Source organism: Haliotis rufescens, unplaced genomic scaffold (assembly GCF_023055435.1).
Source record: "Haliotis rufescens isolate VD_foot unplaced genomic scaffold, xgHalRufe1.0.p SCAF_6, whole genome shotgun sequence".
In the NCBI taxonomy this organism is placed as follows: Eukaryota; Metazoa; Mollusca; class Gastropoda; order Lepetellida; family Haliotidae; genus Haliotis; species Haliotis rufescens.
In genome coordinates, this window is record NW_025964334.1 from 48,376,391 (window position 1) to 48,391,205 (window position 14,815).

General features: G+C 42.0%; 1 protein-coding gene across 1 annotated transcript in view; it reads right to left on the bottom strand.

Moving 5' to 3' along the window:
* The window catches only part of LOC124112915 (mitochondrial potassium channel ATP-binding subunit-like), a 37,018-nt gene that overhangs the window by 7,910 nt on the left and 14,293 nt on the right, over positions 1-14,815 (bottom strand). The window contains exons 9-15 of the mRNA XM_046473106.2: positions 12,474-12,579; positions 11,060-11,132; positions 10,098-10,290; positions 9,146-9,279; positions 7,237-7,308; positions 4,726-4,904; positions 248-306 (exon numbers count right to left, since the gene is read on the bottom strand). Of these exons, the coding sequence (XP_046329062.2) occupies positions 248-306; positions 4,726-4,904; positions 7,237-7,308; positions 9,146-9,279; positions 10,098-10,290; positions 11,060-11,132; positions 12,474-12,579 (816 nt within the window). The remainder of the gene's footprint in view (positions 1-247; positions 307-4,725; positions 4,905-7,236; positions 7,309-9,145; positions 9,280-10,097; positions 10,291-11,059; positions 11,133-12,473; positions 12,580-14,815) is intronic.

A 14,815-nucleotide genomic window follows, 5' to 3' on the forward strand; every position in this document is an offset into this window, starting at 1 on the left:
GTCAGTCTGTCTGTCTGTCTGTGTGAAAGGGACAATTGTTTGCTTGTTGTTTAACTCAGCAATATTCCAGGTATATGAATCCAGCCTGGTAATAATTTAGTCAGGACCAGACAATCCAGTGACTGATACTTTGAGTACCAATCCGGACCAGCATGGTATGATGACACACAATCAACAAAGTCACATCAACATAATTCATTTTTCTCCAACCGGTTTTGTCATATCCATAACATATATGGTGACGTACCTTTAATGACTTTATCCAAAGCTTCCTGAACAATTCTCTCAGATTCAGCATCAAGAGCACTGAAAACAAAGCGAGAGAAAGATTTACAGAAAGTGTTGATGAACTTAGTGCTGACTGTATACCAGGAGTTATCTCCCCTTTGACCACAACCCTAAAAGGACTCTGGCAACATTACAGGTTGATATTGGGTGAAAACCATTGTAAATGATGCAAAGTAGGAGTAAAATGTCCCCATCTTCATCACATACTTTTATAATACATTAAACAACTGCACTAATGTTTCATAATACATTCAACTACAAAACAAATTGTTTTTTTACTTGTGCAAGTTTGGGAGGTGAAACCACTTATTGAATTGGTCTCCTTGGAGTTCATTAAAATATTTCCTTTCACATCTCCTGTTTCAGTTTTCTCAAATTGCACTACAAGCTGCTCTGACTTCATGAATTCTGGAGTGAGTGTGTGAGTGAGTGAGTGAGTTGGGTTTAACACAGCTTTTAACAGTATTCCAGTTATATCACAGCATGTCAGCTTAATGTGAGAGGAAATCCCAAAGTGATGCAGGTATCAGACGTTGACGACTTCGATGAAACCCACGAGCACGGGTTTGCCACTGACAAACCTAGAAACATAATCGAGGCGAAGTAGGATTCGAACCCACAATCATAGGTTTCTGGCATGCCCAAGGGACGCAACTCTGCACAGCGAATTGCTGCACCTTAGACGACTAGGCCACCCTGCCCCCAAGTGGCACTGTGAGTAAATCTTTTTGCATTTGAATCAGCTGAATCTATCAATTTGATCTGTCAATGTGTCCTGCCTGCATTGTCTCATTTAACAAATGGTCAGTTAGCAATGAGCTGGTTAGCAGTCCGATGAATCAGATAAAGAAATCATTCGTCACCACTCGCTCTTTCCGTAACCAACTCGATGAATGTTATGAGTGAAAATATGACAAACTAATCAGAATGAGTGACAGTGTACGTTTTAAGTTACTTTGATAACAATAATCTCGAGTACTTAAAGCAGTTATGCCATTATGTCATCAATTAATAAAAAAATTATTTTCATTATTACTAGTGGACTCAAAGAGAATTTGAGTTATTGTTCTTGATTGAAATAGTTCTTATGTTCATACGCCAATATGAAATCCTTCTAGAGGGGCACACATCGCGATTCAGCTTGTCCCAGAATGACACAAGTTAGTCACAAATGATAAAGAAATACCCAGGGTTATCAATTCTTCGACCATAACCCTCATGGACCTTGGCAAACTTACAGATTGATATTGGCTTGCACTGTTTGGTTGAAGAAATGGTCAGTTAGAGGAGCTGGCTTTCATACAGATAAAAAGAAATACCAAGAGTTATCTCCCCTTTAACCACAACACTCATGCACAAAGTCACAGATTTACATTGGCCTGCATCGGTTGGTTTAACAACTGGTCAATTAGCGGAGCTGATTATCATACAGGTAAATCAGATAAATAAATACCCAGAGTTATCTCCCCTTTGACCATAACCCTCATGGACCTGGGCAAAGTTACAGATTTACATTGGCCTGCATCGGTTGGTTTAACAAATGGTCAATTAGCGGAGCTGATAATCACACAGATAGGTCAGATAAATAAATACCCAGAGTTATCTCCCCTTTGACCATAACCCTCAAGGACCTGGGCCAAGTTACAGATTGAAATTGGCTTGCACTGTTTGGTTTAACAAATGGTCAGTTAGCAGAGCTGATTATCATACAGATAAGTCAGATGAATAAATACCCAGAGTTATCTCCCCTTTGACCATAACCCTCAAGGACCTGGGCAAAGTTACAGATTGATATTGGCATGCGCTGTTTGGTTTAACAAATGGTCAGTTAGCAGAGCTGATTATCATACAGATAAGTCAGATGAATAAATACCCAGGGTTATCTCCCCTTTGACCATAAAGCTCATGGACCTGGGCAAACTTACAGATTTACATTGGCCTGCATCGGTTGGTTTAACAAATGGTCAATTAGCTGAGCTGATTATCACACAGATAGGTCAGATAAATAAATCCCCAGAGGTATCTCCCCTTTGACCATAACCCTCCAAGCTCCTTCCCAGCGCGTGACACCCTCATTAAATCTCGGTAACATCGCTGCCACCAGTGTTGGCGCGGCCATTACAAAAATCTTGAAAATTGCCCTCTTACCCCATATGTAGTAACGTTTATACTTTTGTTTATGTCTTTGGAAATGCCATCATATTTCATTTTGAAAAAAGTTTATGACTGACCATGTTTTCCAGATGAATTTACTTTGTTGTTTGTATGATCAGATTGGTTTGAGATTGCAGACTAACGGAAAAACAACCAACTTCTCCCTTACATTCTTACTATATCAATTAAAGATGATAGTTTTAATGAAATAGAAATTCAAATTGACAAACAAAGAAAGTAATTTATCAGCGGTAGGTGTATACGGCGTCACGACAGTCGTCACTTGTTTGTAAACATAACGGTCCTTCGGTTGCGGGTTCAACTCCAAACATGGTTGGGGTCACCTATCACAGTGGGGAGTTTTGACTGGTGGCAGCGATAGTACAGAGAGCTCTGCGAACGGGCTACGGCTGTGAGGAGCTTGCATAACCCTCATGGACAGAGTTACAGATTGATATTGGCCTGCATCGGTTGGTTTAACAAATGGTCAGTTGGCGGAGCTGATTATCATACAGATAAGTCAGATAAATAAATACCCAGAGTTATCTCCCCTTTGACCATAACCCTCAAGGACCTGGGCAAAGTTACAGATTTACATTGGCCTGCATCGGTTGGTTTAACAAATGGTCAATTAGCAGAGCTGATTATCACACAGATAAATAAATACCCAGAGTTATCTCCCCTCTGATTGGTTGGTTTTTTGTTAAACACCACACTCAGCAATATTCCAGCTATATGACGGCGGTCTGTAAATAATCGAGTCTGGACCTGACAATCCAGTGATTAATATCATGAGCATCTATCCACGCAATTGGGATCGATGACATGCATCAACCAAGTCAGCGAGCCTGACCACCCGATCCTGTTAAGTCACCTTTTACGACAACTCGACAAGCATAGTCACCTTTTACGGCAAGTATGGGTTGCGTCTACACAGGCCTATCTCCCCTTTGACCACAACCCTCATGGACAAAGTTACGTACTGATATTGGTATGAGCTGTTTGGTTTAACAAATGGTTTGTTAAGCTAATGAAAAAAAAATAATAGTCTTGGTTCTCAGGCACTGCCCACATCCTCATTTAGTTCATTGCAAGTTTTGTTTTTGGTTCCTTTTCACTTTTTATTTTGTGCATTGTGTTTAATAGGATTTTTATATTTTTTTGAAAATGGAAATAAAAACAAGACGTGTGGCAGACTTTATGATGATGTGGGTGGTGCCTGAGAACCAAGACTATCATATTTTTAAGCCTTAGCTGAGCTTGTTATCAGACGGATAAGTCAGATAAAGAAATACCTAGAGTTATCTCCCCTTTGACCATAACCCTCAAGCTCCTCACAGCGATAGTACGTTCCCGGAGCTCTCTATACTATCGCTGCCACCAGTCAAAACTCCCCACTGTGAATAGGTGGCCACAACCATGCTTGGAGTTGAACTCGCAACCGAATGACCGTTTTGTTTACAAACAAGTGACGACTGTCGTGACGCCGAATACACTTATAGCTGCTAAATTACTTTCTTCGTTTGTCAATTTGAATTTCTGTTTCATTAAAACTATCGTGTTATTGATATAGTAAGAATGTAAGGGAGAAGTTGGTTGGTTTTCCGTTAGTCTGCAATCTCGAACCAATCTGATTATCAAAACAACAAAGTAAATTCATCTGGAAAACATGGTCAGTCGTAAACCTTTTCAAATTGAAATATGATGGCATTCCCAAAGACATAAACAAAAGTATAAACGTTACTACATTTGGGGTTAGAGGGCAAATTTCAAGATTCTTGTAATGGCCGCGCCCACACTGGTGGCAGCGATGTTACCGAGAGTGTAACGAAGGTGTCACGCGCTGGGAAGGAGCTTGCATAACCCTCATGGACCTAGGCAAAGTTACAGATTGATATTGTGTGTAAACGTATTTATAACCAAATCTGATCTTATGACCTTATTACTAAACTGATTGGAAAGGCTAACAAACCTGACCTGTTTAGGATTCCCTCTATAAACCAAACACATTAACATGGGAGAAGGATGTGTAAGTGATTGGGTGAGTGAGTGAATGTTGTTCAACTCTGCGACATCAATATTCCAGCCACATCAGAGGATGCTGTTAATGATTAAGCTAACAAAGAGTAATTCACAGCACAGTACTAACCCACGATCCCCATGTTGGGAATCAAACCCAGGTCTTTGACCTGAGAACCGAATACTATAACCACTAGGCTACCCCATCACCCCACAGGCTTAGGACCCTCGGAACTGAGGCTTTGTAACCTAGGATGTGTGTACCTTGTGGCCTCATCCAGTATGAGCACAGAGGGGTTCTTGATGAGAGCTCGGGCTATAGCTATTCTCTGTTTCTGTCCCCCAGACACTGTCACGCCTCTCTCTCCCAGTACAGTTCGGTAGCCCTCAGGGAACTTGGAGATAAAGTTGTGGGCGTTAGCCTGCTTAGCAGCCTCTATCACCTGAAATAGCAACATGAAGGCAAGGAGATATATGACATACACAGGATCACACCCAGATCTTATAAGAGATCCAGCCATATCACAGAAATAAATGTCTTCAACATGATACAGGTCTATTACATGAGAAGAGAGTGAGTGAGTGAGTGAGTGAGTTGGGTTTGACAACGCTTTTAACAGTATTCCAGTTATATCGTGGCGTGTCAGCTTAATGCGGGAGGAAAGCCCAAAGTGATGCAGGTCTCAGACGTTTACCACTTTGGTGAAACCCACGAGTACGGGTATGGTGCTGACAAAACTATCTACTGGAGATCAATGTACTGGAGACCTATGTACTGGAGACCTATGTATTGGAGACCTATGTACAAGAGAGTACTGGAGACCTATGTACAAGAGAGTACTGGAGACCTATGTACTGGAGAGTAGTGGAGACCTATGTACAAGAGACTAGTGGAGACCTATGTACTGGAGACCTATGTACAAGAGAGTACTGGAGACCTATGTACTGGAGACCTTTGTACTGGAGACCTTATGTACAAGAGAGTACTGGAGACCTGGGTACTGGAGACCTTATGTACCAGAGAGTACTGGAGACCTATGTACTGGAGACCTTATGTACAAGAGAGTACTGGATACCTATGTACTGGAGAGTAGTGGAGACCTATGTACAAGAGACTAGTGGAGACCTATGTACTGGAGACCTATGTACAAGAGAGTACTGGAGACCTATGTACTGGAGACCTTTGTACTGGAGACCTTATGTACAAGAGAGTACTGGAGACCTGGGTACTAGAGACCTTATGTACCAGAGAGTACTGGAGACCTATGTACTGGAGACCTTATGTACAAGAGAGTACTGGAGACCTGGGTACTGGAGACCTTATGTACCAGAGAGTACTGGAGACCTATGTACTGGAGACCTGTGTACCAGAGAGTACTGGAGACCTATGTACTGGAGACCTGTGCACCAGAGAGTACTGGAGACCTATGTTCTGGAGACCTTATGTACAAGAGAGTACTGGAGATCTGGGTACTGTAGACCTTATGTACCAGAGAGTACTGGAGACCTATGTACTGGAGACCTGTGTACCAGAGAGTACTGGAGACCTATGTACTGGAGACCTGTGCACCAGAGAGTACTGGAGACCTATGTTCTGGAGACCTTATGTACAAGAGAGTACTGGAGATCTGGGTACTGTAGACCTTATGTACCAGAGAGTACTGGAGACCTATGTACTGGAGACCTATGTACAGGAGCGTACTGGAAATCTATGTACTGGAGACCTTGTACCAGAGAGTACTGGAGACCTATGTACAAGAGAGTACTGCAGACCTATGTACTGGAGACCTATGTACAAGAGAGTACTGGAGACCTATGAACTGGAGACCTATGTACAAGAGAGTACTGCAGACCTATGTACTGGAGACCTATGTACAAGAGAGTACTGGAGACCTATGTACTGCAGACCTATGTACTGGAGACCTATGTACAAGAGAGTACTGCAGACCTATGTACTGCCGACCTATGTACTGGAGACCTATGTACTGGAGACCTGTGTACTTGAGACCTATGTACCAGAGAGTACTGGAGACCTATGTACCAGAGAGTACTGCAGACTTATGTACTGGAGACCTTTGTACAAGAGAGTACTGGAGACCTATGTACCAGAGAGTACTGCAGACTTATGTACTGGAGACCTATGTACCAGAGAGTACTGGAGACCTATGTACCAGAGAGTACTGCAGACTTATGTACTGGAGACCTTTGTACAAGAGAGTACTGCAGACCTATGCACTGCAGACCTTATGTACAAGAGAGTACTGCAGACCTATGTACTGGAGACCTATGTACTGGAGACCTATGTACTGGAGACCTATGTACTGGAGACCTATGTACCAGAGAGTACTGGAGACAGATGTACAAGAGAGTACTGGAGATCACAGTACGAGAAACAGGAAATGTTACTGACCTCTGTTACTAAACTTCTCTACACAGGGATGGGAATGGATATTTTCCTTTTCAACTGAAACTTCTTTTCAATGGAGCATCTTCCATAATCTGTGGGTGTTATGGAGGGGTCAGGGATAAATTTTAACAAATTTGTGGCCACCAAAATTTGCAGATCCGCAGAAGAGTCTCACCTCTGTGTACCAAAGACCCATGTACACAAAACCACAGGTACTAGACACCACAATCACTAGAGATTGGAAGCACAAGAGACTGTTAGTACTACAGAACTAAGTACTGAAGACCTATGTACTGACGCCCTATGTTCTAGAGACTGTAAGTACAAGAGACCTAGGCCAAATTCCTACAAGTGGGCTACCAGCATACCTCTTGGTCACTTGCATCAGGTCGTCCATATCGGATGTTCTCCATCACAGATGTAGCAAACAATATCGGTTCCTGAAGGCAAAATCAAATACACACTGTCATATCACCATGGTTACAAGATGTAACATTTTCATTGGCCACTTTTAGGGATAACACAGCAAGTAAATAATTATGAAGAGGGTGGGTGATCTAAACATTTCCCTCTCAGGAAAGCAGGCATGCGCTGCAGTTAAACTTCCTGATTCCTGAGGAAAGATTTGTCTCTGCTATAAAACACAATATATATCTGACATCAGCAGCACTTCTTGTTGTGACCCGTGAAGATCCTGGGTAGAATAGGTCTTCAGCAACTATGCTTGCCATAAAATGCGACTATGCTTGTCGTAAGAGACAACTAACGGATCCGGTGGTCAGGCTCGCTGACTTGGTTGATGCATGTCATCGATCCAAATTGCGTGGATCGATGCTCATAATATCAATCACTGGATTGTCTGGTCCAGACTCGATTATTTACAGACCATCGTCATATAGCTGGAATATTGCTGAGTGCAGCTTTAAACAACAAACAAACAAAGCAATTTCACAATATCAATTTCAGCTCCTAAACTTGTTTTTTACTGTAGCAGATGACACGTTCTTGGCACAAGAACAGCTATGATTTTAGCTTGTTGCTTTATAAGATGCACCTAACACATGTTGTTTAACGCCACTCAGCAATGTTCCAGCTATATGATGGCTACCTATAATCAAGTCTGGTCCAGGCAATCCAGTGACTGACATCAGGGCAGCGATCCATGCAATTGAGATACAGTACCATGCAGTCACCAAAGTCACAGTCTGACAAATCAAATACAAAACAAGACAGCTAGCTTAAAAGAAAACACTACCAAATAAACCAGATTAATTCCCAGCTATTTATGCACCCTGAAAACAGTAAACTACAATCATAACAAACTCAAAGGGACCACTCATTTTAGTTTGTTCTGTCCGTCGTTCGTTATACCATTTTGACTGTCAGACATCTTTTATCAAGCCATGTGACTTCATGTTACTCCATAAATAACAAAAGTGTGCAGTGTACATGTACAGAATATATCCACTTCAACCACTGTGTTACTATGTTAATTGAGGATGTAATTTGAGGACAATGTGTCAGAACTTAAAGAGTAAATCAATTGCCTTCAATTGTTTATTGATGCTTTGAACAGCAGCGTTTGGCCGTGGATGTTTTGATGGCAGATTGGTGACACGTGAGGAGCTCAGCTCAGGGATAAACAGTTTGTTATACACTTAAACATTATCGTTGACACACCGGGCCACAAGGTGAGTTCGCTATATTCGTTATGTTCTTATGAGCGTGTTCGTTATATCCATCAACTTCATATGATAAAAACCCTGAGAAGATTCCGGAGTAGAATAGGTTTTCAGAAACCCATACTTGCCGTACAAGGCGACTATGCTTGTCGTAAAAGGCGACTAACGGGATCAGGTGGTCAGGCTCGCTGACTTGGTTGATACACGTCATTGATCCCAATTGGGTGGATCGATGCTCATGATATCAATCACTGGATTGTCTGGTCCAGACATGATTATTTTACAGACCGCCATCATATAGCTGGGATATTGCTGAGTGAGGCATTAAACAACAAACAAACAAACATTTGATAAAATATATGGCAAATGACCAGGACCAAAAGAACAGTTCGTTATATCCGTCAGTTCATTATAAGTGTGTTCGTTATAAACGTAGTTTACTGTATTTTCATCTACAAAGTTTTGAATGAAGCAAAGACGTATATAGATCAATATACATCTTAGAATGAAGCAATGATTTCAATAAACAAAAAAGTAATTAACAGTGATCTTATGAATAGTTCTCATATACGCCTAACCCGTACCCAACAGTCACCTGGTTAATATAGCCCAATGCTCTTCCTCTCAGCCATGTTGGATCAAGATCTTGTATGTTGATTCCATCTAGAGTTATCTCCCCTTTGGTCACGTCGTAGAATCTCTCCAACAGGGCAGCCACTGTAGATTTTCCTGGAAGATGGGTTGATATGGTCAATAGTGTCTTAGGACAGAGTATGATAAGGGCCCCTTTTGGCCCACAGCATCTGCATAATTTAAGATATGAACTAAACTTCAAGCAATGGTTATGAAAGTCATGAGACAGAGAATCTCACCAAAGTGTCTCCTGATATCAAACAGAACAACATGAGATGATATAAGTTTAAAACTCAGATGTTTGCTTAGGACTTGTAAACTTTAATCAACATGTGTTGATATTAAAAGACATGAGAGTGAGATGCTATTTATCATCCAAAATCATTCTTTCAACTTTTCTTGAGTGTAGAAAGTACAGATAACCTGCTTCATCAGCAAAGCACTGTGATGCAATTACATATATGTCCTAGGAATCCAGTTTGGGATGATAAATGCTTATATAAATGAGATAGATCATGACACACAATGCCATTTAGAAAGCGGTCTAATGTAACAAATGTTATATTTCGGATAACACTTTCTTAGTAAAGTACAGATTCTCGTACTTGTTTAGGTCCCATCTGGGATTCAAACCACACTTGCCAGAGTGAGGCACCTAATCGCCATCACACACAGTCAGCAATCTAACCCACTCAGCCACTGAGGCTTCCACAAAAATGAAAGTCCGACAACTGGTAGTCTATATCATATACTTTGTGTACACCTCTGAAAATTGTAAATTGGCACGGCCTACCATGGCCGAAAGCTATGAACAAACAATGCCATTTAGAAAGTGGTCAAATGTAACAAATGTTACAAATGATAGATCATGTCGTTAACACAATTACAAATATACAGACATTACCGCTACTTACCTCCCCCTGACAATCCAACTAGGGCCACAACAGATCCCCCCTGTATCTTGAGATTGAAGTTATGAAGCACTTCCTGTTCGGCTCGGGTTGGGTACGAGAAGCCGACATTGTGAAACTCCAAGTTGCCCATCAGAGCATGGAAAGGAATTCTCTTGCCACCGTGAAGGGGGATCTTCGCTTCATGATTAATGAACTGAAACATTTGAGATCACACTGACATGCTTTCATGTATTTACCTTACACTACAGAAGGTTCACGATTTAACGTCACGTCACATCACATTTATTGCACTTATACAGCAACTGCATGTACAAGTGTGTGGCTGCTTCTACTAGTCTAGACAAAAGCTGGTTTTAAAGTCAGGGTTAGAAACTAACAGTTTTGTCCACTAGGCCTCATAATGATAACTTATAGCAAAACCCATAAAATGGGCCAATTTCTACTAGTCCTTAGGATACCTTTACTATTGGGCAGGACTAGTGCCAAGTTCTAACGCTGAAAGTGCTAGCCCACTGATATATAATGCCACAATTCAACATGGAAACCCCCCTCAGACACAGTATACTAACACCGAGCTAATCAGCCCTTGTCTTCTGGTGTATGATGACAGCTATCAACAAGGCACAGTATACTAACACCGAGCCAATCAGCCCTTGTCTTCTGGTGTATGATGACAGCTATCAACAAGGCCATATATTGTGACAACTCAACCATTATTGCTCGTTTGACAAGAGTTGGCTCCTGGGGCTTTCTTCTGACCAGGAAAAATCATGGGAGTAAGATTCACAAGTAAACAAATTCTTCGAAGTAGGCCACACGTCTTGGTAAAAAAAAAGTTGAAAGACAGTACACAGATATTACAATCTTTTGAACGACTGAAATACATTGACATTCAGGATTCAGTTAATAAATCTACATAAGAAAGCACAACTTTAAGTTGGTGACAGACACAATATTCCTACCTCGAAGACCCTGGCTCCTGCGCTCACTCCCTTCACAATCTGACCAAACAGGAGAGACATTTGTGCCAGGGACCTGAAAAGACATTCCCTTAATACAGAGACTTGCATTATGCTATTTTGTCTCACATTGGTGGCTAGTGATCTTGAGCAGCAGTTGGCTCTACAGTGTGAGTCCCACAGCCATGCTGGATCTGCTGTTTCCTGGCCCCAAATCCCGGATCAGACCAGCTAATGATCCTTGTGTTAGTGAGTGAGTGAGGGTGTTAATATTTAACGTCACATCGGCAATATTTCAGCCACATCGTGATGAGAAATTGGATATGAATAATGCATATATTTTTAACTTTATAAAAACCTGTCATCGAAGGACGGTACAATAACTAGCATATCACAGATTAGATTTAAAACTAGTCGAGGCACATTTAAAAGAAGAAAGAATGAGTTGACATCACAATATAAAAATTGGCTTGAGATCGTCAGTAACTAAAGGGAGATCACCATACCAGGGACCATGGGGACTTACAGTGCGTTTGCTTCCTGCCTGGACTTGTTGTGTTAGTGTCAAAGGGTATCTGTTCCTGTAGTGAAATTGTTCCTTTGTACATTTTTCTTGGGGAATAATTCCAACGGAACACTTATTTCGAGGAAAGCTTTTCCACAATACATTTAAGCTATATTTCCTCTGGATGGAACTATCATCATTCAATGGAAAACTGATCATTGTTGCCGAACTAGGCTGGAATTCTGGAGTTCTATTTTGGCTGGACTAATGAGTCTATGCATAGTCTAATCAAAATCGCGTAATGAAATCGACATCCGGTTCCTAAACTGCCATGCAGATTTCGGTTGATTGCAGTACTTACAAGGCATGCATACCTTAAGCAAGCTGTCAACAGATATTTTCCAAATCTTTTCAGGTTTTTAATCAAGGTGCTCAAATGATTGGATGCACTTCGCGGTTTAAGACCCGTTTCATCACAATATAGATCTGGATTATCAAACAGATCGTTTTCACTGGGCTGCCATTTTGTTTGAAGCAAATGCTAGTGATATGAGAGATGGAATCTGATTGGTCAATAGGAGGGACATAGGAGGGACATAACTCGTAATAACCACTGATGGTGCTACAATCAAGGCTTCAAATTCCAGCCATGTTTGGCAAGGGTAGAAACTGGACTTTTACGGTCAAATAACTCCTTTGCCTCAGGAAGATGCATAATGCACCACCCAAAGGCTTAATCAAAGTAGTAAACGTCTCTGATAAGTATAACCTTGGCATTTCCTCCGATTGTATTGACAAGCCATGATATAACAGAGATACTGTTCCAAGTGGCCTAAAATAACAATTTGTATTGAAATACACGTTTAATACTGTAATTGCCGATCATGAAACATCCAGTTGTCCTACACTGACCTCTCAATGGTCTGGGTGGCCACCAGGAAGGACATGAGATCTCCAGCATTCAGCTCATGCACAGACATCATCCAGCCACCGGCAAACATGGTCCCTAGGACAACACCTGGAGAGAAAGATGTCAGTCTAACTACAGTCTACCAAATATACACCAGCACACATGGTCCCTAGAACAACACCTGTAGAGAGAGAGATGTCAGTCTAACTACAGTCTACCAAATATACACCAGCACACATGGTCCCTAGAACAACACCTGTAGAGAGAGAGATGTCAGTCTAACTACAGTCTACCAAATATACACCAGCACACATGGTCCCGAGGACAACACCTGTAGAGAGAGAGATGTCAGTCTAACTACAGTCTACCAAATATACACCAGCACACATGGTCCCTAGAACAACACCTGTAGAGAGAGAGATGTCAGTCTAACTACAGTCTACCAAATATACACCAGCACACATGGTCCCGAGGACAACACCTGTAGAGAGAGAGATGTCAGTCTAACTACAGTCTACCAAATATACACCAGCACACATGGTCCCTAGGACAACGCCTGTAGAGAGAGATGTCAGTCTAACTACAGTCTACCAAATATACACAAGCAAACATGGTCCCTAGGACAACGCCTGTAGAGAGAGATGTCAGTCTAACTACAGTCTACCAAATATACACCAGCACACATGGTCCCGAGGACAACGCCTGTAGAGAGAGATGTCAGTCTAACTACAGTCTACCAAATATACACCAGCAAACATGGTCCCGAGGACAACGCCTGTAGAGAGAGATGTCAGTCTAACTACAGTCTACCAAATATACACCAGCAAACATGGTCCCGAGGACAACGCCTGTAGAGAGAGATGTCAGTCTAACTACAGTCTTCCAAACATACACCAGCAAACATGGTCCCTAGGACAACGCCTGTAGAGAGAGATGTCAGTCTAACTACAGTCTACCAAATATACACCAGCAAACATGGTCCCGAGGACAACGCCTGTAGAGAGAGATGTCAGTCTAACTACAGTCTTCCAAACATACACCAGCAAACATGGTCCCTAGGACAACGCCTGTAGAGAGAGATGTCAGTCTAACTACAGTCTACCAAATATACACCAGCAAACATGGTCCCTAGAACAACACCTGTAGAGAGAGATGTCAGTCATACTACAGATCTACCAAATATACACCAGCAAACATGGTCCCTAGGACAACACCTGTAGAGAGAGATGTCAGTCTAACTACAGTCCTCCAAATATACACCAGCAAACATGGTCCCTAGGACAACGCCTGTAGAGAGAGATGTCAGTCTAACTACAGTCTACCAAATATACACCAGCAAACATGGTCCCGAGGACAACACCTGTAGAGAGAAAGATGTCAGTCTAACTACAGTCCTCCAAATATACACCAGCAAACATGGTCCCTAGGACAACACCTGGAGAGAGAGATGTCAGTCTAACTACAGTCTACCAAATATATACCAGCAAACATGGTCCCTAGGACAACACCTGTAGAGAGAGATGTCAGTCTAACTACAGTCCTCCAAATATACACCAGCAAACATGGTCCCTAGGACAACACCTGGAGAGAGAGATGTCAGTCTAACTACAGTCTACCAAATATACACCAGCAAACATGGTCCCGAGGACAACACCTGTAGAGAGAGATGTCAGTCTAACTACAGTCCTCCAAATATACACCAGCAAACATGGTCCCTAGGACAACACCTGGAGAGAGAGATGTCAGTCTAACTACAGTCTACCAAATATACACCAGCAAACATGGTCCCAAGGACAACACCTGTAGAGAGAGATGTCAGTCTAACTACAGTCCTCCAAATATACACCAGCACACATGGTCCCGAGGACAACACCTGTAGAGAGAGATGTCAGTCTAACTACAGTCTACCAAATATACACCAGCAAACATGGTCCCGAGGACAACACCTGTAGAGAGAGATGTCAGTCTAACTACAGTCCTCCAAATATACACCAGCACACATGGTCCCGAGGACAACACCTGTAGAGAGAGATGTCAGTCTAACTACAGTCTACCAAATATACACCAGCAAACATGGTCCCTAGAACAACACCTGGAGAGAGAGATGTCAGTCTAACTACAGTCTACCAAATATACACCAGCAAACATGGTCCCTAGAACAACACCTGGAGAGAGAGATGTCAGTCTAACTACAGTCCTCCAAATATACACCAGCAAACATGGTCCCTAGAACAACACCTGTAGAGAGAGATGTCAGTCTAACTACAGTCCTCCAAATATACACCAGCAAACATGGTCCCTAGAACAACACCTGTAGAGAGAGATGTCAGTCTAACTACAGTCT